The sequence below is a fragment of the Nicotiana tomentosiformis genome, chromosome 3, assembly GCF_000390325.3.
Source record: "Nicotiana tomentosiformis chromosome 3, ASM39032v3, whole genome shotgun sequence".
Taxonomy (NCBI): domain Eukaryota; kingdom Viridiplantae; phylum Streptophyta; class Magnoliopsida; order Solanales; family Solanaceae; genus Nicotiana; species Nicotiana tomentosiformis.
In genome coordinates, this window is record NC_090814.1 from 42216554 (window position 1) to 42240569 (window position 24016).

Sequence of the window (24016 nt, forward strand, 5' to 3'; positions counted from 1 at the left end):
ATTACCTCTAAACTAAATTAATGCTATATATCTAATAACTGAATTACTTAATAAAATATCGTTTGGATGCCAATGGTCATCTTTCTTAAAATATTACTACTGGTATTTGAAAAATTCCTTCTGTCAAAGTAAAAATTATGTCAATATATTACATCTAGAATTACTAAAAAGTTTTATGTGAATGATGGTTAAAACTCTTGTAAATCCTTCAATAAATTTTTGCGACAACTCAAATAAGAGATGTTTTATTTCTAAGACTTAGTTACACCATCAAGTAAAGCTATATTAATATTTCACAGAGAGTTAACTTAAAAATAAATTAACATAAAAGAAAAGAATGTTAACATTACATAAAAGGTAGTAGTAATCATCAACCCCTTCAAATTAGTATGTACCTACCATTTAATATATTCTATCTCAGTGAAAAGAATTACCTAAAGATAAGACAAATGAGTAAGCTGTACAATATAATGTCCTAATAATTTCCTCTAACAGATTAAAATCAAGCTAATAATTCCATATGGAATCAAGATCTGCAGGTATAGTGCTACACCGGTTAACAGAAAGATCCTGATCCTCAGCATCTTCAAAGTGATTGCCACTATCAAATCCTTGCTTTGGAATCACTGAAGAAAGTCCAGTATCCTGTGAAAGACTAATCATAGATTTATTGTTCAACGAGAGCTGCTGCCTTGTACCATTCTTGGAATATTCAGAAATTTTTGAATTCGGAGGAAGTGATTGATCATGGTTGAAACTGGAGTACGATGAGTTACTGGAACTGGCAAGCTGATTGTTGTGCTGATAATCATCAATGCCAGTGAAGATATAATGTGTGGGTACAAATAATCCGTAGCTCTTCTCATCCTCTCGTAATAGCTGCTGCTGCTTGTAGGCATAATTGCCAGTGGAAAAGTAGGCTAAAGAGTGAATTTCATCAAATGTCGATGTAGTAGTAGCGGCTCTTATGTTGAGTTCATCTTTTGGGATTTCTATTAAACAAGGCAGTGAAGAGGGACTATCTAAGAGATCTTCCACAAATAGTGGACCTCTTCCTACTCCTATCTTCTTGTGGAAAACTCTACAAATAACCCATTCGTCCTGCCATCATTTAATTATAGCAAAATTAGTATCGACACTTTGATTAACTGCCAGTGCAAAACAATAAGTCATCAAAATGATAATTACAGATAATCAATCATATATTAGTAAAATTAGTCATCTGAAGATAAAGTGTGCAATCAACTATAACATGTCCGATAACATTAATAATGTAAAATTTCTTTAAACTATTCGTGTATATAAGTTAAAATCCTTTTATCAACACCTTTGGTCTAATTTCTAAGAGTATTTTTTTTTTGTTGAAAAATCTCGAGTAAAAGTTCTGTACATGTTTTTTTGAGTGAAAATTACTCTGACTTTAATAACTATCTAACATTGGCCTAGTTTACAAAATATTTTACTAATATTTTGAAACAGAATACATTTCAATATGAGTATAGTTTCTAATTAATCTATTAACATCACGCCTATTTTCACAGAGAAAATTTGTTGAACTTAATTTGGAAGTTTAAAGTAAATAATCATTTAGGACAAATTAAAGTAAAACACAAGGGTTAAAGAATAAATGTCTAAGCAAAGGAGGAAAGAGATAAAAATGGATCAACAAACTGCAAACAGTTAATCATGCTGGGTAAAATTGAACATGCAATGGACTTGGACATATTCACAAATTAAGGAAGTATGTACCATAGCTGCCTTGTGAAGACAGTTGTAAGAAAGATTTCCTTGAAGTCTATATTCATGCATGACCCAATTGGTCTTCTCTCCTTTAGGAGCTCTTCCTTTGTAGAAGACAAGAGTTTTTTTCATTCCAACAAGACAACCTTTGCTCTTGTAAATTTCCTTATCTTTCCCAGTAGCTTTCCAATAACCTGATTCTGTTGCACGATTTGTTCTCATTCCTGTTGGATACTTCCTATCTCTTTGCCAAAAGAAATACCATTCTTTTTCTCCCATTTTTGCCTTAGCTGCAACGTCCATCAATTTTCAAATCAAACCAAAAAAAGTAAACAAATAAAGAGGGAATAATATCAAATAAGCACCTAAAAAGGTCGGGCTATATATATACACACACCCCCCATGACCAATCATCAGCAATAAAGAAGAATCTTTAGGAATAACAGCGCAAATATAAAAATTGAATTATAAATTTGAAGTAATAATTACCAGGTAAATCCCAAGGTTCGGACTTATTCAAATCAACTTCTGCAACAGCTATAGCTGTAAATCTCTTGTCCATAACTTTCTCTCTAAGGTAGCAAGTGATAATTTCTTCATCAGTCGGATGAAACCTAAAACCAGGAGGAAGCTGGTCTAATATGTCATCACGATGCAGATCAGCTTCTTCATTAATAACCTGCATACAAGTACCCATAACCAACAAATATATGGAATTACTTTATAAATTACCAGTCAGGAGTTGCAAATATATCAGACTTTTCTTTACTAGCTAGCTTATTAGAGAAAGAATTGCTTTGCAAGTAGAAAGGGTCTTATATAGAGAAATGGTCATGAGAAGGAAGAAAGGAAGAAAAGAGGGTTACTCTTCTTTGTTATTAAGATCCGTCGGCTGCAAGTCACTTAGAATGGAAGCCTCTTGAGTTGCATATATTATATGATTAAATTATTAGAATAATAAGAAAAATGATATGATGGGAAGCTTTCATTGGACCTATTATCTCTACCTATTTGAAAATGGATGTGAAAAAGAGGAAATTAACATAAAAATTCTACTAGAGGCCAGTTGAGGCAGAAAGAGTCAAGAGTCTGTTGTTTCTAAGTTGGAAGGAGGGAGTAGGGAGCCAAGCACAATGGACCCCACATATTGTTCCTTTTTCATATACTTTTCACCTTTATTAAAGTTGATGATTTACTCGTATTTCCTCTGTCCCAATTTATGTAGAGCTGTTTGATTCCACATGAAATTAAGAAAAAAATAAATTTAAAATTTGTAATATAAACTATAAATATTTGTGTAACTGTAAATTATTTTATTAAAGTAAATTAGAATTCTTTGTATACGGGTAAAATCGAGCTCATGGTATACCCCGACTTCCGATAAGATAAATCGAGCTAGAGACATGATGACAAGGGACCGGAATCTAGGCAAGGGTCTCATCGAGTCAGAGTCTAGGGGCATGACCCCCACCCTCGAGAATATCGGGGTCATGATCCGGGATCGGTCCAAATCCCAAAGGATTTCGGAGAACGCTGTAAGGCAACCCAGCACGACCAACAGAAGGCCGTAATATTCGCGACCGGCCGGATATCACGGCATGGATCTCGGCACGTATTGATGGAGAACCGCTGATCAGTTAAAAGAAGACTTTTTACCTTTTATAGAATTGTACTTAGGGCAAAACTCCCCTACTATATAAAGGGGAGTCTAATTATTCATTGAACACATTGTAACACGCATCCCAAAGCAATATACTATTATTTTTCTGTTATTCATAGCTCTTACGTTGTTGATCAGTGTTTCGTTATTATAAGCCCAGGATCGAAGACGGATACCTCGTTGAGGCTGCCGTCGAGTACAGAATTACCCCCCTATTTTCAAGCGGTTTGATAATTTATTACATCTCTTGCCTGTTTATTCTAGCAATCTTTACCGTTTGTATTGATTAAATCCACGTCTCCTTAAATCCACTTACAAATTTAATTGTTATCCGTTTTTAGGGTAAACAGTTTGGCGCCCACCGTGGGACTAAGAATAATAGTGGCAATTTGATACAAATTTCCATAACACAACCTATTTTACACTTGTTCTTTGAAGTGTATTTAATTTCAGGTCAAAGTTTAAATGTCGAACTCCCAATCTGCCCCTCTAAACATGGATGCTGAGTCCGGTCATCATGGCGAGAACAACGATATGGTACCCAGTAACGAGGTACCCCCTGTCAATCCCAATATTGTTCCGGCCGCGGACCCAATCGACACTAACTCACATGTGGCCATCAATGCGAATTTGCGTACCGATCATGAGAACAACTTCTCTGGGGTAGTCTGATCGGTAGCCCAAAATACACACGACGGTGAAGGATATGGGATCAACTTGCGAGTGATCTTCGAAATGCTACAGGGCTCAACAGGTAGCGATAGCCCAGCTGCAAAACCAGAGCCGCGCCCCTAGCAAGGTTGAGCCCGAGCTGCCTCAGGAAATCGCTCGCAGAAACGAACCAGTCACGGAGAGGCCGAGTAATGCCGAACCCGGCACTAACCCTGAGATCATAAAAATGCTCGAGGGACTGACAAAATGGGTTTAATCGGGAGAAAATAAAATCAAAGCCAATGACAACAAAACGGAAACCTACAATTCCAAGGTCGACCAAATTCAAGGAGCACCACTGATATTGAAGGGCTTGGATTCCAAGAAGTTTGATCAAAAACCTTTTCCTCCAAGCGCAGCTCCGAAGCCAATCCTGAAGAAGTTCCACATGCCCGAGATTCATAAGTATAATGGAAAAACCTACCCAAATGAGCATGTGATCTCCTACACGTGCGCCATCAAAGGGAACGACTTAGAGGATGATGAGATCGAGTTCGTTCTGCTGAAAATATTCGGGGAAACTTTGTCAAAGGGAGCTATGATATGGTATCACAACTTACCCCTAATTCAATTGACTCGTTTGCCATGCTTGTTGACTCCTTCGTGGAAGCCCACGCCGGGGCCATCAAGATCGAGACCAGGAAGTCAGACCTTTTCAAAGTAAAATAGAGAGATAATGAGATACTTAGGGAATTCGTGTCTCAATTTCAAATAGAACGAATGGACCTGCCTCCGGTCGCGGACGATTGGGCCGTTCAGACCTTCACCCAAGGAATCAATACTCGAAGCTCATTGGCTTCACAATAGTTGAAATAAAATCTAATAGAATATCCGGCTGTGACTTGGACCGACGTACATAACTGGTATCAATCAAAATTTAGGGTCGAATATGATCAGCTTGGGGCCTCTTTCGGGTCCGTTTATCCCGTCAGAGCTATTGGCATATCCAAGAGAGACATTGATCGTGAACCAAGATCAAACAGGGATCGGTATCAACCATACAATGGAGACCGAAGAGGTAATGGGTCTGGGCGAAACCCTGTAAGAGGAGAAAAGAGGAGCGATCGAGGTTAAAATAACTGGGGACTCATGAGCAAAAGCGGTTTCGATAGGCCCATCGGACCTAAGGAAGCACCAAAGTCATCGGAGTTCAACTTCAACGTCGATGATGCTGCCATCGTATCTGACATCGGATGCATCAAAGACACCAAGTGGCCTCGACCTCTACAGTCTGATCTAGCCCAAAGGGACCCCAATCTAATGTGTAAATGTCATGGCACTCACGGCCACAGAACTGAAGATTGCCTACAATTAAGAGAGGAAGTTTCCCGGTTAGTCAACAACGGACATCTCCGGGAGTTCTTGAGCGATCGAGTCAAAAACAATTTTAGGAACAGGGACTCTAATCAGCAGATCGAGCAGGAGGAACCTCAGCACTTCATTTACATGATCATCGGTTGGGTCGACGTCCCCTAGGGGCCGATGTTAAAGAGCACCAAAGTGTCTATCACTAGAGAAAAACGGACTCGAGGTCGAGAAGGAGTCGTTGTTGAAATCGGGGACCTCCTCCAGAATCAGGACCCTTTTTATGGATGGTGCCTCAAACGCAAAGAGGTCCAGACTTGGCTTCGTGTTGAAGCCAACGACGGGTAATATAGTTAGTCAATCTATTAGAACTGTAAAATTGACTAACAACGAGGCCGAGTATGAGGCCATGATTGCAGGTCTCGAACTGGCTAAAAGCCTGGGGGCCGAGGTGATTGAAGTTAAGTGTGATTCCCTATTTGTGGTGAACTAAATCAATGGAACGTTCGAAGTCAAAGAGGAACGAATGCAAAGGTACCTGGATAAACTACAGGTGACATTACATCGGTTCAAGGAATGGACTTTGCAACATCTACCTCGAGATCAAAACAACGAAGCTGATGCTCTTGCCAACTTAGGATCGTCGATTGATGATGATGAATTAAACTCAGGTATGGTCGTAAAACTCATGAAATCAGCAGTGGAAGAAGGTCACACCGAGATAAACTCGACAAGCTTAACCTGGGACTAGAAAAACAAGTATATAGATTACTTGAAGATCGGAAAACTGCCCTTGAATCCTAAATAATCGAGAGCTTTGCGCACAAAGGCGGCCAAGTTCAGCTTGTCCGAAGACAACACCTTATTCAGGAGAATGTTTGTTGGCCCACTCGCCATATGTCTGGGACCGGGAGACACCGAGTATGTCTTCAGGGAAGTTCACGAAGGCACCTGCAGGAATCATTCGGGTGCCAAATCGTTGGTTCGTAAGATAATCAGAGTCGGATACTACTAGATCGATATGGAAAACGACGCAAAGGAATTCGTGTGAAAATGCGACGGATGTAAGAGACATGCACCGATGATTCATCAGCCCGGGGAACTGCTACATTCGGTCTTGTCACCCTGGTCATTCATGATATGGGAAATGGACATCGTTGGCCCCCTGTCATGGGCACCTAGTAAGGCTTAATTTATATTATTTATGACTGACTATAAATAAATGGGTGGAAAGCCAGGCAGTTGAGAAAGTCAAGGAGAAAGAAGTTATTGACTTCATTTAGGACCACATAATATGCCGGTTCAGAATGTCGGCCAAGATCGTGTGCGACAATGGGAAGCAGTTCATCGGTAGTAAAGTGAGTAAATATTTCGAGGACCATAAGATCAAAAGGATCCTATTAACACCCTACCACCCTAGTGGGAACGGGCAGACAGAGTCTATGAACAAAACCATACTCCAAAATATTAAGAAGAGGTTGGCCGACGCCAAAGGGAAATGGAAAGAAATTGTACCTGAAGTCTTGTGGGCATATCGAACAACATCAAAATCTAGTACCGGGGCTACCCCATTCTTGTTGGTCTATGGTGCCGAAGCGCTAATACCGGTTAAAGTAGGGGAACCGAGTCTCAGGTTCCGATACGCAACCGAAGAGTCAAATAATGAGGCCATGAGCACGAGCTTGGAACTGTTGGACGAGAGGCGCGAGGCCACCCTCATCCGACTGGCCGCCCAAAAATAACGGATCGAAAGGTATTACAACCGGAGAGCCAACCTCCGACACTTCAATATCGGGGACTTGGTGTTAAGAAAAGTGACACTAAACACTCGAAACCCGAATGAAGGCAAGCTGTGACCGAAATGGGAAGCTCCATATCGAATTATCGAGATCATCGGCAAAGGATCATACAAACTCGAAGCAGGGAACGATGAGCGACTACCAAACAACTAGAATGTGACCCAGTTAAAACGGCACTACTGCTATGGTACGAGCCCATTCATTCTTTTCTTTACATATATTATAAATTGAACTAACACTTGCAGGCATCGGCCAAAGAATAATGTAGTTATTAGGCCTGCAAGAACGCGTTGCACTCTTTTTCTCTTGAACCGGTTTTGTCCCAAATGGGTTTTTCGACAATGTTTTTAATGAGGCAACAGTAGATCGTGCTAACTTAGAATTGAAGACCGGCTATGAACCTGAGTTAAGGGTCACATAAACAGTATCCGAGCCCTCTCTACGATCGGCCTCGAATACTGGGGGCCATCACCCCTTATAATGATTTTAGCAAAGAAGGAAACTTTGTGCTCGAATAGTAAGGGCTTGGTGGATAGGATTTATTGTAAGGGCCAAACGGTCAAATGTACTCTTCCCACATAGACCACTTAAGACATAACACGAAGCTTGTACACATTTGCATTCTTGTATGTTGTGCACAGAAATAAAAGAAAGTTTCTACCTTGTAGATGCATATTTTGTCACTTAAAAACTATAACATTTTGTTCTTTAAGGACATCCGGCCCAAGGGCCACCTCTATTCGGATCCAAGAGATCACCCCACTCGGGGATTATCATCCAAGGCAAACTTGGACGGCTCGGGCTGATGAAGCCCGGGGGCACAAAAACCTATTAGGCAGTGCCCAAACTTGAAAGGCTACGTCCAACCTCATTTGGGGACTCTCGTCCTGGGCAAGCCCGGATGGCTCGGGTATCGAATCCCGGGGTAATAAGCCTATTGGGTAATACCGAACTTAAAAGGCTACGACCATCCTAGAAATGGCTCGAAAATATCCGAAACCCGTAACCAAAACATAATGCCTTCAAAATTTCCAAACCGGTTCAAAGGCTACCCTCGGCAAAATTATAATGTAAAAACATCTAAGTAAGCACTTTGGAGAAATATTCTGGTCATACCAATCCCTATGAGTTCTAAACAAAATCACATCGAGAACAAGCCTTGTTCGAACCTCCGAACAAAACCTTATTTCTACGTGCTAAGGAATTTGAAATCTTTGCAATCGTAAAGAAAAAGCCGAAAGAAACAAACTTGAAAATTGCCAAAAGGAAAAAAGAAAAGCCTTGTATATATATAAAGATCTTTACAAAGGCCAAACGGACTCAACAAAATATACAAAAATACAAAAACAAAGAAATATCTACAAGGCACCTTCATGGTTCTCCCCCATTCACGGTTCTTGCTGAGAAGCTTATACATGTCCCTCTTCTCAACAATCTCTGTGACCTCGGCCTCGGGTTGGCTAAGCTCATCCCGGTACCGGAGAAAGTTTTCATGATGGAGCATCGAGGGCTGCAAAATGTAAAAAAGAGAAGGCATTAGAGTCATCAAAACCCAAATTCGAAGATAAAAAGGTGTGATAACACCTTACCCGGTTCAACACCTATTGTGTTTCGTTGAACAAGCATGGTGCATCCAGCTCTTTCATTTTTGTCCGGTCTTCTTCCATTACCAGGCACTTGAGGTAGCTAGCTACCCCAATAGGGGCGGAAAGAACACGGGCATCCTCCGGGATCCGTGCTCAGAGCGGGGAACCGATTGGTCAACCTAGGACTCGAGTTCGGCCCACCGACCTCCGAGGATGGACTTTTCCTCGGCACCTATAAGTCACCCAACACGGTAAAGTCATTCAGGGCGGTTGAGTCTATACCATCAAAGAAGCATCGGAGGGGATCGTCCGCTCCATCAATCCCTTCATTGGATTGCTCCTTCGTCGCCCGGGCTTCATCGAACATGGACTCTGTGAACGAGGGAGATCCCAAAATATCTATAACACCGGGCAGGGCGGAGCCGGCATCTCGAGAGAGCTCGGCCCTCACTTCGGCACCTGCCTCATGATCTTGAAGGGGATTAGCCTCCGTCGTTTCCCCCTCGGCTTCCATCCGTTCCTCGGGGACTGACGACTCGTGGGCCACAAAGAGCTCATCCTTCTCAGGTTCGTCCCTGATCCGTAAGAGTGAGTCCGAGTCAGGCACTCGGGAGATGGAGCTTTCCTTTGGTTTACGAACCAACCTTCTCCTTGGTTTCTTTTTCTCTGAGCTCGGAGAACTCGGGGCCCTCCTCCTTTACTTCTCTCCTGTTGTGGCTCTGGACTGCCCCGAAGAAGAAGAATCAGTGGGCAAGCCCTCGTCCCCGACCGGAGGTCTAAGCTCGACGGTCTTAGGCAAACTGCAAAAAGGAAATAAAAGAAATAAGAACGTGATGCTAGAAGAAGAAGCCTAACGTAACTTTCGAGAAATAAATCTTACCATGGGAATGGGCCTCCCAACAGCCCTTTGAGAATTTGCTCCACGAGCGCTCAGAGTAGGGCATTTGTGAGATAATGCATTTGATCCACTCCTTGAACCGAGGGATAGCATTTGGGAGTTGAGCAACAGCTGCACTGCCACGAATACCAATGAGGAAAAGGGAGATGAACATGAAATCAACATTCAAAGGAAAGTTGTACTTATGTGATGCATTCCACTTCTCAGATAATGGCCTAAATTCGGTCGGAATCAAGTAGGAGGCCTCACCTGGACAAAGCTTCCTTGCCAGCCTCGATCTCGGTCTTCATCGATGCTTGAGAATGGAGCTTTAGTAGCTCGGCGTACGAGCTTTTTCAGTCCCCCTCAGAAGATTCAGGGACTGTAAAGATGGAGTAGATGATCCACGGTGAGCCGACATGAGTCGATATTGTTCACAAAATATCGAAGGAGGATTACGATCCTCTACAATGATGGGTGGATCTGATCGAGGCATACCTCGTACCTCCTACAGAAATCTATAATGACCAGGTCCACCAGGCTCAGTGTAAAGGGATAAGTGTGAACACTTAGGTATCCCCTCAACATGGGAAGTAATGGCCTCCTCGAACTCGGGGACCACTATGTCCTTGTCGGCCCAGTTGTAGTCCTTTCGGACCGTGAGGAGGTCATCTTCGGTGATTGAGCAAATATATCTCGATGCCTCCTCACGCCGACCCTACACCGAAGAGGGATTCTCAACCTTGAAGTCGTCAGCAACCGAACAACCCCCGGGAATGAACATCTTCAAGGGAGGTTCAACAGCCGGTTCATCGGTAGCCACGTTAGTGGCGGACCTCTCAAGGTCGACCACATCGAGAGTGGTTTCGTTAATTTGGCAGTCGGTTGGGAGGTAGAAGCGGACTTTTGGGGAACAGATTTTTAGGTTTTGGCATTGTTATCTATAAAATCTTGAAAAAGATAGAGAAAGGTTGAAAGTTGAAAGCTCAGATGTGTTGGCTTGAGTAGAGAATGAGTAAAATTTTTATAACCTACTGAGAAATCTTGAGTAACGGAGGTAAAGATACTAGAGTATAAAAAAAGGTAATGAAATCCTGAAGGCACGAGGGTAGAAGTTTGGACGTAAAGTAAAAAATGAATGAAGGAGGGGATATTTATATGGGCTCCACGACGTTTCGCGTCCAGGGACAGCCAACCGACGACTGATACGCATTTGAGGTCATAATGACATCACTAACGAGACGTTTCAAATTTTTTGTCATTTCTATCTTGGCGTATTGAAGAAGGAATCGGGGAGCTCATGTCGTTTCTCGTCAACTTACTCTCCGAGAAACGAGGGAACTATCTGTATACGGGTAAAATCGAGCTCATGGTACACCCCGGCTTCCGATAAGATAAACCAAGCTAGAGATATGATGGCAAGGGACCAGAGTCGAGGCAAGGGTATCATCAAGTTAGAATCCGAGGGTATGACGCCCACCCTCGAGAATATCAGGGCCATGATCCGGGATCGATCCAAATCCCAAAGGACTTCGGAGAACGTTGTCAGGCAACCCAGCACGACCAACGGAAGGTCGTAATATCCGCGACCGACCAGATATCACGGCGTGGATCTCGTCAAGTATCGATGGAGAACTGGTGATCAGTTAAGCAGAAGATTTTTTATCTTTTATAGAATTGTACTTAGAGTAAAACTCATCTACTATATAAAGGAGAGTCTCATTATTCATTGAACACATAGTAACACACATCCCAAAGCAATATACTATTATTTTTCTATTATTCATAGCTCTTACATTGTTGATCAGTGTTTGGTTATTATAAGCCCATGATCGAAGATGGATACCTCGTTGAGGCTGCCCTCGAGTCCAAAATCATCCTCCCTTATTTTCAAGCGGTTTGATAATTTATTACATCTCTTGCCTGTTTAGTCTAGCAATCTTTACCATTTATATTGAATAAATTCACATATCCTTAAAACCACTTACAAATTTAATTGTTATCCGTTTTTAGGGTAAATATTCTTAAAGTTAAATTATTTCTAATAAGAAAGTATGATATTCTTTTTGAAAACGGACTACAAGTAGCAGTAGGGACAAAGGGAGTAGCACTTTTCTAATATTTACCTCCTTTGACAATTTTGTTTATATTTTATTTCAAAATAGTATGATATCTTTATTTTAGATTTTCTTTTTAATTTTTAACTTTTTATTTTACTTTTAATCGTGAAATCCTCTTACAATCAGAAAAATCTCACATCACTCTTAATATCACAAGTTTTGTCAAGTCTTTTATTTTTATTTTTGAATTACGTGAAATCAAACACTGTTATATAAAATGAAATGGAGGCTAAGACGACCTTGTTCAGTTATTGTGTATGATCCATTTGTGTTCAAGAAGGTGTTGCAATGCATCCTATAATTCTTTAGTTGGTATTACTTGGTTGATTCCACACTGTAGTTCTGCTTTTAGAAACTTTTTTCTCAATACAAACCCAAATGAAAAGTCCTTTTTCCTAACTGGACTAAGTTGTTTAAATAGGAATCGGGATTCGATTTTTAAAATAATTTCTAGGAGACAGATAAATGTAAAGGAGGTAAAGGAAGAATATTGGTATATACCGAACGTTACACTCATAACATATACACAAAAGAATTTACAGTTCTACTAATGAATTATTACTCATTCTCAAGTAAAGAAGAACTGCCTATTGAGAGATACATTTTTCGTATTTATTTTTTCAAAAGTGAACCGTTAAATTTATTACCTTCTAGAAAAATAATTATTTTAATGAAGTTTATCTAAATTAATGGGCACTCATTTCATACGAAAATTGTTGGTTCCCAAGTGCACGCAAGTATACGTGGCCGTCAAATATTAAAGTGACTCGAAAGGTAGATGTCGAACCCACAGAGACTTAGAGTAATTGTTAACTAATCAAACTAAAATCAATTTAAAGTCCAAGATAATCAAGAGTGTTATTTTTCTATTAATCTACTATTGCGGAAATTAAACAAGTAACGGCTAATTTATCAAGAATGCAAATGTGTATGATGAGATTTTAATCAGAGAAAATGAAGATTTCAGTGTTGTGGTTCATTTATCAATCCTATTAAGTTCAATAATCACACTCGTTAATCCAGATTATCTATGGTTGCTAATTGACCAGATCTTTAATATAAATAGCATGGTCCCATAATACTATTCGCCTATCCACAATATATCAATCCTATATTCCTATGGCATTGAGTCTATCATGAACAAATATAATACGGTATTCAACTAAGCAAAACTGTTAGGTATATTCCTATCCTAACCGCGAAATCATTTTCCGAGCCACGGGTTCAGAAACAAGCTCTCTTTAATTCTACTCTAATCTAAACATGGCTTTTCCATACATAGCATAGATAGTAGGGTGAAATGGTAGCTACAACAAGTCACAAGTTAAAACTAGAGTTAAAGAAACAACCACAAGATGATAATCCGCATTAACGAAGATGTAGTTAGTAAACATTAATAATCATGTCAACCACAACCCTAGAAACTAGAGTGCTTAGCCACTCATATTCGTAGTAATATTTTTCCAAGTATTTTGCATAAACAAATTACAAAGAAAAGATGAAGGAATGAAGAACTCGATGATTTTCTCCTCCAAAGCTTGTTTGATGTTCGTGCCTCCAAATAATGTCCAATCCCTCAAAATAGGTTTAGAACCCTTTTTATATATGTTGGGGACGTGTAGGGTTGAAATCCCCAAGTCCTAGCTGAATTAGGATAAAATCAACCCTTTGGCGTCATGCTTGGTGCCTGGCGCCAACCTGGACATCAAACATTTTGGTCTTCTGCCAATGGCATTTTGGTTGGTGCCTAGCGCCAACCTGGACAGTGAATATTTTATCATGCTGTCAACGGCGTTTTGATTGGTGTCTGGCACCAACCTGGGCACCAACTTATACTTTCTCCAAATTCTTCACTTTTTTTACGTCAATTTGCATACGAACTCCCCAAATCACTTCCAATTAATTCCTACACATAAAAATACCATTATTAAGCTCGAATCACAAATATTCACACCAAAGTTAACAAGATCAAGGCATAATGCAAGAAAAATTACATGCAAAAACATAAAACTTTAGCCAAACATCACCACCCGAGACTTAAGCTCTTGCTCGTCCTCGAACAACCAACAATTAACACTATTCTTGAGCACTTTATATTTACACATTTGAAGCACACTACATGTAACGACCTGACCGGTCGTTTTGAGCATATGCATTTCGTTCAGCTATTTGAAGTCTTGAGCAGTATCGTATGATGTACTATGACTTGTGTAAATTATCGATTTTGGTTTTCAGGTTACTCGGAATTGATTTGGAAGAATGAATTTCATGATTGAAGCTTTAGAGTTGGAAGAGTTGACCAAGTTTGATTTTTTAGTATTTGACCTCAGATTGGAGTTTTGATGGTTCCGTTAGGTCCGGATGGTAATTTTGGACTTGGGTGTATACCCGGGTTTGTATTTGGATATTTCAAAAAGGTTTCGGCGCTAATTGGCGAAAGTTGAAAATTTGAAGGTTTGGAAAGTTCATAAGTTTGACCGAGAGTTGACTTTGAAGATATCGGATTCGAATTATGGTTTTAGAGATTGGAATAGCTTCGTTGTGTCATTTGGGACTTGTGTGCAAAAGTTGAGTTCATTCCGAGTTGATTTGATATATTTCGGCATGAGTTTTGGAAGTTGAAAGTTCAAAAGTTCATTAAGTTTGATTTGAGGTGCGATTCATTTTGATATTGTTTTGCGTGATTTGAGGCCTCGAGCAATTTTATGTTATATTATGGGACTTGTTGGTATGTTCGGACGGGGCCCCGAGGGGCTCAGGTGTGTTTCGGATAGGTTTGGGTTGTGTTTGCACTCGTTTTTGATGTTTCGACGTTGTTTCTTCAAGCATAAATGGTACCACATTAAGCAAATGCACTCCAATTTCTATTTTGATTGAAGTATTAGATCCGTATCGTAATTTTGGAAATATAACAACTGGAATCATCAACTTTCGACATCGTATGAGAAATTTATGGTCATTTTACTAAGAATTGGGCTGCCAGATTTTTCTAAAGTAACTACGAAATTGCCAATAAATTCGTATTTAAAAATATGCACTATTTCCAAATATTGAAACCAACATATCTCCTTCATTATAAAGTCAAATGAAGTGATTCAAATTCCTAACTTGACTGAAATATAACAAGAAATCCATTGGAGGCACCAAAAGCGAGTTTCAGGATAGTTTGGCACATGAAACGAGGCAGAATAACTGGGCAAAAATATTTAATATCGAGGGTTTGTTCATTTGGTCATATTTTGAGTTGGGGAGCTCGGATTTGGGCAATTCTTTAGGCAATATTCACCATATAAATTGGGGTATGTATTCTACACTCGGTTTAGATTATATTTTGTGAATCTATCTTCATTTTTGGCAATTGGTTGATGAATTTTAAAGAGGAAATTGAGAGTTTTGTCTAAAACTTCATAAAGTGAATTTTCGAGTTTTGTACATCGATTCGGAGTCGGATTTGAGTGAAACTAGTATGGTTGGACTCGTAATTGAATGAGTTGTAGGATTTTATAAGTTTCATCGAGTTCAGAGATGCGGGCCCAGGTTTGACTTTAGGACCGATTTTGGGCCCGGGTTTGACTTTAGGGCCGATTTTGGGATTTTGATTAAGGATTCGACCTTTATCATGTGGAATTGTTTTCTTAGGCAGTAATTAACGTATTTGAGTTGCTTTTGGCTAGTTTCGAGTCGTTCAGAGGTCGGTGCGCGCGGGATGGTATTTTTGGAGAATCGCTTGACTTGCTCGGTATTGGATTTGGCTTGTTCGAGGTAAGTAACACTTCTAAACTTGGAGTTGAGGGAATGAACCCTGATTATACATATTATGTGATTTATTTGGAGGGGACGCACATGCTAGGTGACGGGCGTGTGGGCATGCACCGTAGAAATTGAGACTCGATCGATTCTGTAGAGCTGTGTAGCCAATTGACTTATATTTTTCATGTATTTTTCATGTGTTAGAGAAACTGAGTTGGGACTCATATTAGAAATCATGCTTAGGTAAATGCTGGTATTATTGGGACCCACTGAGGTCATTTCTGCAGTCGAATTATATGTTTAAATTATAATTTCGTACTCAGTCATGTTCATTCATTGCGTATCATATCTCAATCTCTGTTGCTATTTATTGATACATCATATCATCATTTTAGGCCAGTTTTATGACATTGTATGCCCGATAGGCTGGAGATATTGATGACTGAGTGAGGCTGAGGGCCTGATTGTGAGTGATATTTAGGCGATCGGGCTGCACGTCGTATCATGTATAGATTTATGCTTGAATTTGGCTTATTATAGCGCTTGGGCTGAATAAGCCCATCCAGAGTCTGCACACCCACAGTGTGCACAGTTGATATTATATTGAGGGATGGATCTTCCCTAGGCATGGATCTTGCCTAATTATTTATATTGAGGGATGGATCTTGCCTAATTATTTATTTTGAGGGATGGATCTTCCCTCGGCTGGATTGGCCATATACAGTAGTGAGTGACTGCATGTCAGTTATCATATATAAATATAGTTGGGATAGATCTTCCCTGTGCTGGATTGATAATATACAGTACTTAGTGACTGCGCGCGAGTTGTCATTTATATTTGGGGTTGGATCTGCCCTGTACAGTGCCGAGTGGCTGAGTGTGCTGAATATTGAGCGTGATAAGTGGAAATGCGAGACGATGAGATTGAGTACTCTGAGAGTGTGAGTACATGAGTTCATCAGTGTGTTGCATTGCATTAGACACACATACTTGATATGTAGGCATAGAAAAGTATTTTTCCTCATGCCATATGATAATGGAATTTCTTATTTGTCGTTAAAGTTTTTGAGAAAAATCACAGATTTCAGACTTACTCATATTTTTGGTGATTTCAGCAAAAGATTTGAGTTTTACTGTTATACTTGAAAAGAAAATATTTATTTTCCAGAATTGTATACGAGCTGAGCATTTATTTATTGAGTTATTTCTTGTATCATCTTTTTTATATTGTTATGAACTGTTGCTGGTTATTGGAGTTGGACTCTGACCTTTATTCCAACTCGTCACTACTTTCAACCTAAGGTTAGGTTTGTTACTTATTGAGTACATGGGGTCGGTTGTACTCATACTACACTTCTGCACCTTGCGTGCAGATTTTGGACGTTGATGTTGCTGTGTATGAATACATCATCCCCAACACATTTAGCATATAGCAAGTAAAAATTTATAACCTAATTCCCTCAAGTCAAGGTTAAATACGATACTGACCTCTTTCCGGAACATGTTCAACAATCCAATGCCACTTTTCCTTTAAGACAAGCCTCCAAACAACTCGGATCTAGTCAAATAATACTCAAATAAGTGAAAACAATCTTAAGCAACCCTCATAATACTAAAAAGTTCTATCATTATCATATTTGAAAAGGTCAACAAAAAGTCAACTCGTGCCTACTTGGTCAAAATCCGAAATCAAGACGAAATCCCACTTACCCATACTTCAACGAGTTCATATATATAATTAGTTTCGATATCTAACTCAAATCGAGGTCTAAATCTCCAAAATTAGTTATCTTAAGTTACTTTCCAGAAACTCTATTTCTACACATAACATCCTAGATTTAGGGGTGAATCCTTAGGAATTTTACTACTATTAATAGCGAGAACCGAGAGGAGCTTCCGGTTCAAGTGAATTTCCGAAAACACCCATAGAAGTTTACTTTATTTCATTTTTGTCCATATTTTCTATTAGCACCCCCATCTTATACAAAAGCCCAACACCTGTGAATTCATATGGTCAATTGGGTCGTATAAGAAGTCATAATCATCTGGTCATCTTCTCTCCACCGTGGTCTCTATTTTTTCTGTGTCATTTTCCGATCTACTCAATTTTCTCAGTTGCTTCTCTTGCCAGGTGAGTGCTAAAAAATTTTATACACTGTTCAAATTGACAATTATTTGGGTCCTTTGTTGGGTTAACTATGTTTCCGCCGATGTCTGTGTGGTTACTTCTTCTATGATTACTGCAATTTGTAGAGTCTTATGTGCTTGAGTATAATGGAAAATTTTTTAAATCTTTGCTGATCAAACTCCAGGAGTTGATTTTGCCTTTGTTAAAGTATTGAGTTTTTTCCCCTTTCGATTAGTAGAGTGATGTCAAAATGTTGGGCTTTCCTCTACCAGGAAGTAGTAATTAGGAGTTAACTTTTTTTTTTTGGGGCATCCATTCAGAGATCAAGTTTGCACTAGACCTGATACCTCAAAGTAAGTAGTATTTGAAGCACGAAACTATACTTTGATGATTTGACTATGTAGCATTACCTGATAGTCTCTACGAGTCTATTTATCCAGCAGAAAGCTGTAGCATACAAGGTTTGCTGACAAAAAATAACTGCTTAATCTCTAAATACTGTGTGTATCGAATTTTAGCTTAATCGACAAAGATTTCAAGCAGAAGAGTTTACAAATGGGTATACTCATAGCCATTAATATATGTCAAGAAAGTTTTCTGTAAAACGTTTTCAGGAATTACTTGAATGACATCTCAAGAGTTAATATAGTATCCTTTTTGTATCCGCTGCAATATTTCGTTCACTTGTAGTACAGTAAATATCTAAAATTGCCAAGTGTGTGCCCTCATGTTGAAGTTTCAACTGAGTTTCTGTACTGACATAATGATCGCAAGAAGTCGATCTACCATGAAGTTGAGAAACTTTCAAGGAGTAAGCAAAATATTCCCGAACAAGTATAAATGTACTTTCAGAATTGCTTTGAGAATCCTAGAAGGTTATTTAAAAAGGATACGTGGAATTATTAACTAAAAATTGCATTTCAGGTGATAAATAAAGCTGGCAAATTTTAGATGTGCTAGCTGTTAGTTATAACATAATATGAATTTTACTCTTGATGCAATTTTAGAACATGATCGATGATGCCAAAGTCCTGCCTCCAGAATCCTTTGGACATGGAATCTTGGCTTTGGTCAAGGTCAAATTTGTGGCTTAGTTTGAAAATTACCTAACATTGACATTTTAGACAAGGCTGAACTCTAGGAAGATTGATAATGGTTACTCAATTTCAGACCTTTGCTTTTCTTTGTTTTTGTAATGCAGGGTCTGCATTAAATACACACTATGAGGGCAACACGTGTGACAAAATTTCTTGGCCTCATTGAGCCTGTTAAATTTGGCATCTATCCATTATATTGTTAGATGTGTATTTTAGTCATTCCTGAAACAGGGAAAAAGGAGGATAGTACATGCCCCGAAAAGCAAAAGGGAACTGCACTAATATTTGGCCATAAGTTTAAATAGATATAGCTATCTCTCTATGAATGTCATGAATGATATTCTAGCAATGTTTACAGTGGTGGTAATATATTGAATAAGGCAATAGATATGGTGAGAGCAGGGGGGGATTTTAGTGCAGAAATAGTGTGCATAAGGTAGACTGACATGGATGAGAAGGATGTGCCTGTAGTTGGAAGGAAGAAAAAAAATACAGATCCACCACTAGAACCTCTGTCACACTTTTTAAAGTTTTACCTCACAAAGATAATGACGCGCGTTTGGTTTCTTTCTTCTTTCAACCCCACATTTGGTTTCTCTCTTCTTTTCTTTGTTGTGCGAATCTACTTTTGGTTCCTGTTTTCTTTCTAATGCGAGTCTACTTTTGTTTCCTATTGCTTTCCTTGTTTGTGAATATTTTTGAAGAATGGCATAGGGAAGTGTAAGTGATTGCATATGCTACAGTTTAACTGTTACTATCAACCGTGGTCATTGGTGTAATGTCACGATCCAAAATTCAAACTGTCGTGATGACACCTAACCCAACCCGCTAGATAAGTCAATTAACAAAATAACATAATATAATAACACTGAAGTGAATCAAAGATGAGATGACTGAATTTTATACAACTCCCCAAGGACTGGCAGTATAAATCATGAGCTTCTAAGATTTAGAGTTTACAAAGCTAGTATGAAATAAATACATCATCTGTCTGAATATACATAAACAGATTTTTCATAAGTCTAGGGCTATCATGAACAAGGGGTAGTTGTAACTGGAACGCAGGTACGTCTTCAATGCTAGCTTTGTGCCCGCGACCCCTGCCCAAACATTCCAATCCGCTTCTGTGCTTGCCTCTACGCACGTACGATTCTGCACCTGCGGTCTCCCCACCGTAGGTGTGAAAACACCAGGAACCAGGAAAACTTTAGCAATCCCTCCAACTCCCGATTTGATCCGTTAATCACCCAAAATCAACCCGAGGCCCCCGGGACCTCAACCAAACATACCAACAAGTCCTAAAATACCATACGAACTTAGTCGATCCTTTAAATCAAATCAAACAACGCTAAAAACACGTATTATACATCGATTCAAGCCTAATGAACTTCAAAGTTTCAAACTTCCACAACTGATGTCGAAACCTATCAAACCACATCCGATTGACCTCAAATTTTCCACACAAGTCATATTCGACATTATGGACCTACTCCAACTTCCGGAATCGGAATCCGACTCCGATATCAAAAAGTCCACTTCCGGTCAAACTTCCCAAAAATTCGACTTTCGCCATTTCAAGCCTAAATCAGCTACATACCTCCAATTCACATTCCGGACATGCTCCTAAGTCCAAAATCACCCAATGGAGCTAACGAAACTGACGAAACACCATTCCAGAGTCGTCTTCACATAGTTACAACTACGGTCAAAATCCTAAGACTTAAGCTTCCATTTTAGGGACTAAGTATCCCAAATCACTTAGAAACCACAACAAAACCTCGCGGCAAGTCACATAAGCAGAAAAAGATATGGAGGAAGCAGTAAATAGGGGATCGAGGCTAGTACGCTCAAAATGACCGGCCGAGTCATTACATAAACGGGGAAAGTCCTCCAACTTGTTGTCCTTCTACTTGCTGTTTGTCGCATCTTGGGAATCCTATGAAAGTACCCACTATTTTGACCCTCATGGTCCGACCAATACCCTCATCTGGATCTTATTTTTTGGATGCTGGCAAGGCATGGTTAACTGACTGCCAAGACCATGGACTTCTCTATTCCTCATAACACCCCACGTCCTCGGGTGAGCAATCATAGTATGGGGTTTGGGGATCAACTGATCTAGTTAACACTTGTGCTGCCCTCCTTACTTCTCGCTCAATTGGGGCCACAGGGAAAATTGGTGATACTAGAGATCTTCCTGGCTCATCTAATACCATCGGGGTTGGAGACTCCCGTAGTCGTGACTCATCTCATATCTCAGACGCATCTGTCTCGATAGAGGGCATATTATCTGATGGGTCTATCCGTCTCAATAAAGGACATAACCTCAGACAAGTCTGTCTCAATGGAGAAACTTACTCCCACCTCCATCTCTGTCACAACCCTTGGATCACCGATAGTCCTTCCAGTGGATGTCATCTCTCATCTATAAGACAAACAATGATTAAGGTTAAAATTTTCATTCCTTATGACTCGCTTCTATCGCATGATCTAGAAAATGAAGGAAAAGTAACCATCCTAAATGCCATGCAGCCTCCTGTTTATAAGTGTGGCGCACAACACACCCATAAAAAACTCTACTAGACACGTCTTGTAGACATCCCTAGGATAGACCTTCTCATATACCAAGTTTGTCACATCCCAACCTTGGGGGTGTGGCAGGCATCTGGCGCCCTAAGGCCTGAGCATACCAATCCTGATACCTATAATATACTCAACCATATGTGGTCCGACTGTCGTGTACCGTTTTCTCGTGAAAGCGGTCTTCGACATGTGACAACTCTTTTAAAGGGAGGTATTAAAAGAGAAGAGTCGCCACCTAATAATTTTTAAGGTGTGTTAGGGCACCTATTTGCAAATAACTCTATTTGACTAGTCTGTGTCACCAAAGATCGGGTAAGGTCTCAAATTATCTCAAAGAGAAGGTGTTAGGCACTCTTCGAGGTCCACAACTGTGGGTCCCGGCCGAATTTTAAACTATGTGGATTATGTGATTAGGCTAGGTGATCGAATAAACAAAGGGAAATATAGAAGCCGAAGAGTCTTATCATAACATATGAGAATTGGTACAAATCTTTAATGATTACAAGGATACAACTACATTGGTCTATGTTAGGTGACTAAGTGTAAATAATAAGTATATAAAGAAAGGGGGTTCCTGAGTTTTTTAGCCTAAAGGATCACCCCGTGCAATATAAATAATACTTCGCAACTCCCTTAAGGTAGGGGGCTGCTCATATTATTCAGCGGGCACAAACTATCATCTCCTGCTACCCAATTACTATGTTGAAGTTGTTACTTAAAGGCGCTCTAATTCAATTCTAAATCGTACCATATGCGTGCACTACATGTCCCATACATGCGGTCCAGGATACTTTGGACCTCTATTTGGGTGGTTATACACTTTACCTAGGTTGCTCAAAATAATGAAACTACTCATGCATTCAAAACAAGTAGGACTGCACATAATAGCAAAGAGTGTCTCATGTTAGCCTCCATATGTAACAACAAAGCATGCAAACAAGTTCCAGGCTACACAGTAGACAATGTAAAGATTAAGACGCATTTGAGTCGTTAAGTCCTATGGGCATGATTTCTATATGATTCTGATTTCTGGTATCATGCAGGCAGTACTGCAATTTTTAGACTAATGCTTAGGCAGACTACAGGCATTGTAAATCCTATAAGCATAATTTCTAATTGTTTGCGCAATGAAACGATCCCAGAATTATGAATTACCAGTGCTGATTTTACAGATGTGTGTCTCAAGAAGGTGATAGTATCCTATAGGCAGGATTTCTAATAGTTGATAACTTAGGCAATGAAACAACCTTGAAAGTCTGGTATTAACAACGTTGATCTCATAAAAAAAATTTTAAGCGAGTGACAACATCCTATAGGTAGGATTTCTAACCATTGACAATCAGACTTGATTTTATAACGTTTTACTCTTATAGGCATGTCATCTAGGCGAGGCAGTGTAATGAAAACAAATAGGAGTAGTTGATTAAAAGAGTGGTGTCCTATAGTCATGGCATCTAGATGGGTAGTACACTAAAAGTAATAGAAGCAATCGACCAATTGATTATTTGAAGTCCTATATGCATGGTATCTAGGTTGACAAAAAGCATATGTCATACATCCTATAGGCATGCTGTCTGAATGCACACTAGTAACATAGAATCGAGTATGGTAAATACTTGAACTAACGTGTTTGGACAGTGTGCAAGTGCGATGTGCGTGATTCCTATATCCATGATTTCTACTGATATGCAGAAACAAAGCAAGTTTAAACAAAGTAGCACATAAAGCATGTAAATGCTATAGACATGTTTTCTATCTTTTCATGCGAATATTAGAATACCCCCCCTTTCATTAATCTCCCCATTATTCGTTATTACAAATTATTACAGGCCCAAATGACATATTATAAACCTAAATATGACTGGTTAAAGAATGAAACAACCAAAAACCCAATAGACCAAACACAGGCCCAATGCAGAACAACCCAGGGATGTCCCCTGTCCTTCAATGGTCTTAATCATTGCACAACAGCAAACCCATACACCGCTTACCAAAGCAACTTGAGTTTCATACTCAAACCCAACATGTATGGCCCAACAATAGGCCTAACGAATAACCTTACTTACTCAAATCAGCCATACAGGCGACAAAATATTCATAGAATTAAATAAACAACTTAAACACTTAGTTCTTAGAGTTGTGGCTAACAACAGCTCTAGCTAAGACATATAAACATGATCGGGCTAGATTGGGAAGCACACAAGGAAAGTTTGTGATCGTAGTTCTAGCGACAAAGTTTAAGAGTGACCCAATTGACTACGTAGGATAGTAAACCATTTCTAAGAGTTTCAATAACGAAGCATGACTCATAGTCAACCTAGGGAACCTAAGATGAAGGTCTAAAAGATTCAAGCTAGAGGCAAACAAAGCACAGTCAACACATGAAAATGCTCATCATGAAACCCCCAAGGAACAAAGTAACAGAACCAACTCACATTCAAGCAATTGCTTAATGGAACATGGGAAAGACCCTAGCATGCTGAACATTAATCATAATATAATAAACATGTCGATTCTCAGAAGCAAGATAGGATAGTATTGAACATGATACTAGTCGGCCAATTTGGGAGGAGAGACTAGTTATGAGGATTCCTTAGGTCTCAAATAGTGTTGAAGAGCACATGATTGCATAATTCCAAGCATACATTAGAACTTAAATA

At 39.5% G+C, this 24016-nt stretch overlaps 1 protein-coding gene and 1 long non-coding RNA gene across 2 annotated transcripts; one reads left to right on the forward strand and one right to left on the reverse strand.

The window, feature by feature from the left end:
• Window positions 1-303: 303 nt before the first annotated feature.
• LOC104085057 (NAC domain-containing protein 87-like) lies at window positions 304-2624 on the reverse strand. Its single transcript, XM_009589012.4, has 3 exons — window positions 2230-2624; window positions 1750-2030; window positions 304-1101 (listed from the first exon to the last, which is right to left on the reverse strand). The coding sequence occupies exons 1-3, from the start codon at window positions 2435-2437 to the stop codon at window positions 508-510; spliced, it is 1083 nt and encodes a 360-aa protein (XP_009587307.1). The 5' UTR covers window positions 2438-2624; the 3' UTR covers window positions 304-507.
• A 14331-nt stretch (window positions 2625-16955) lies between these two features.
• LOC104085056 (uncharacterized) lies at window positions 16956-19442 on the forward strand. The gene is made up of 2 exons (XR_683756.3): window positions 16956-17679; window positions 18878-19442. It is a non-coding gene; the product is annotated as an uncharacterized lncRNA (long non-coding RNA).
• The last annotated feature ends 4574 nt before the right edge of the window (window positions 19443-24016 follow it).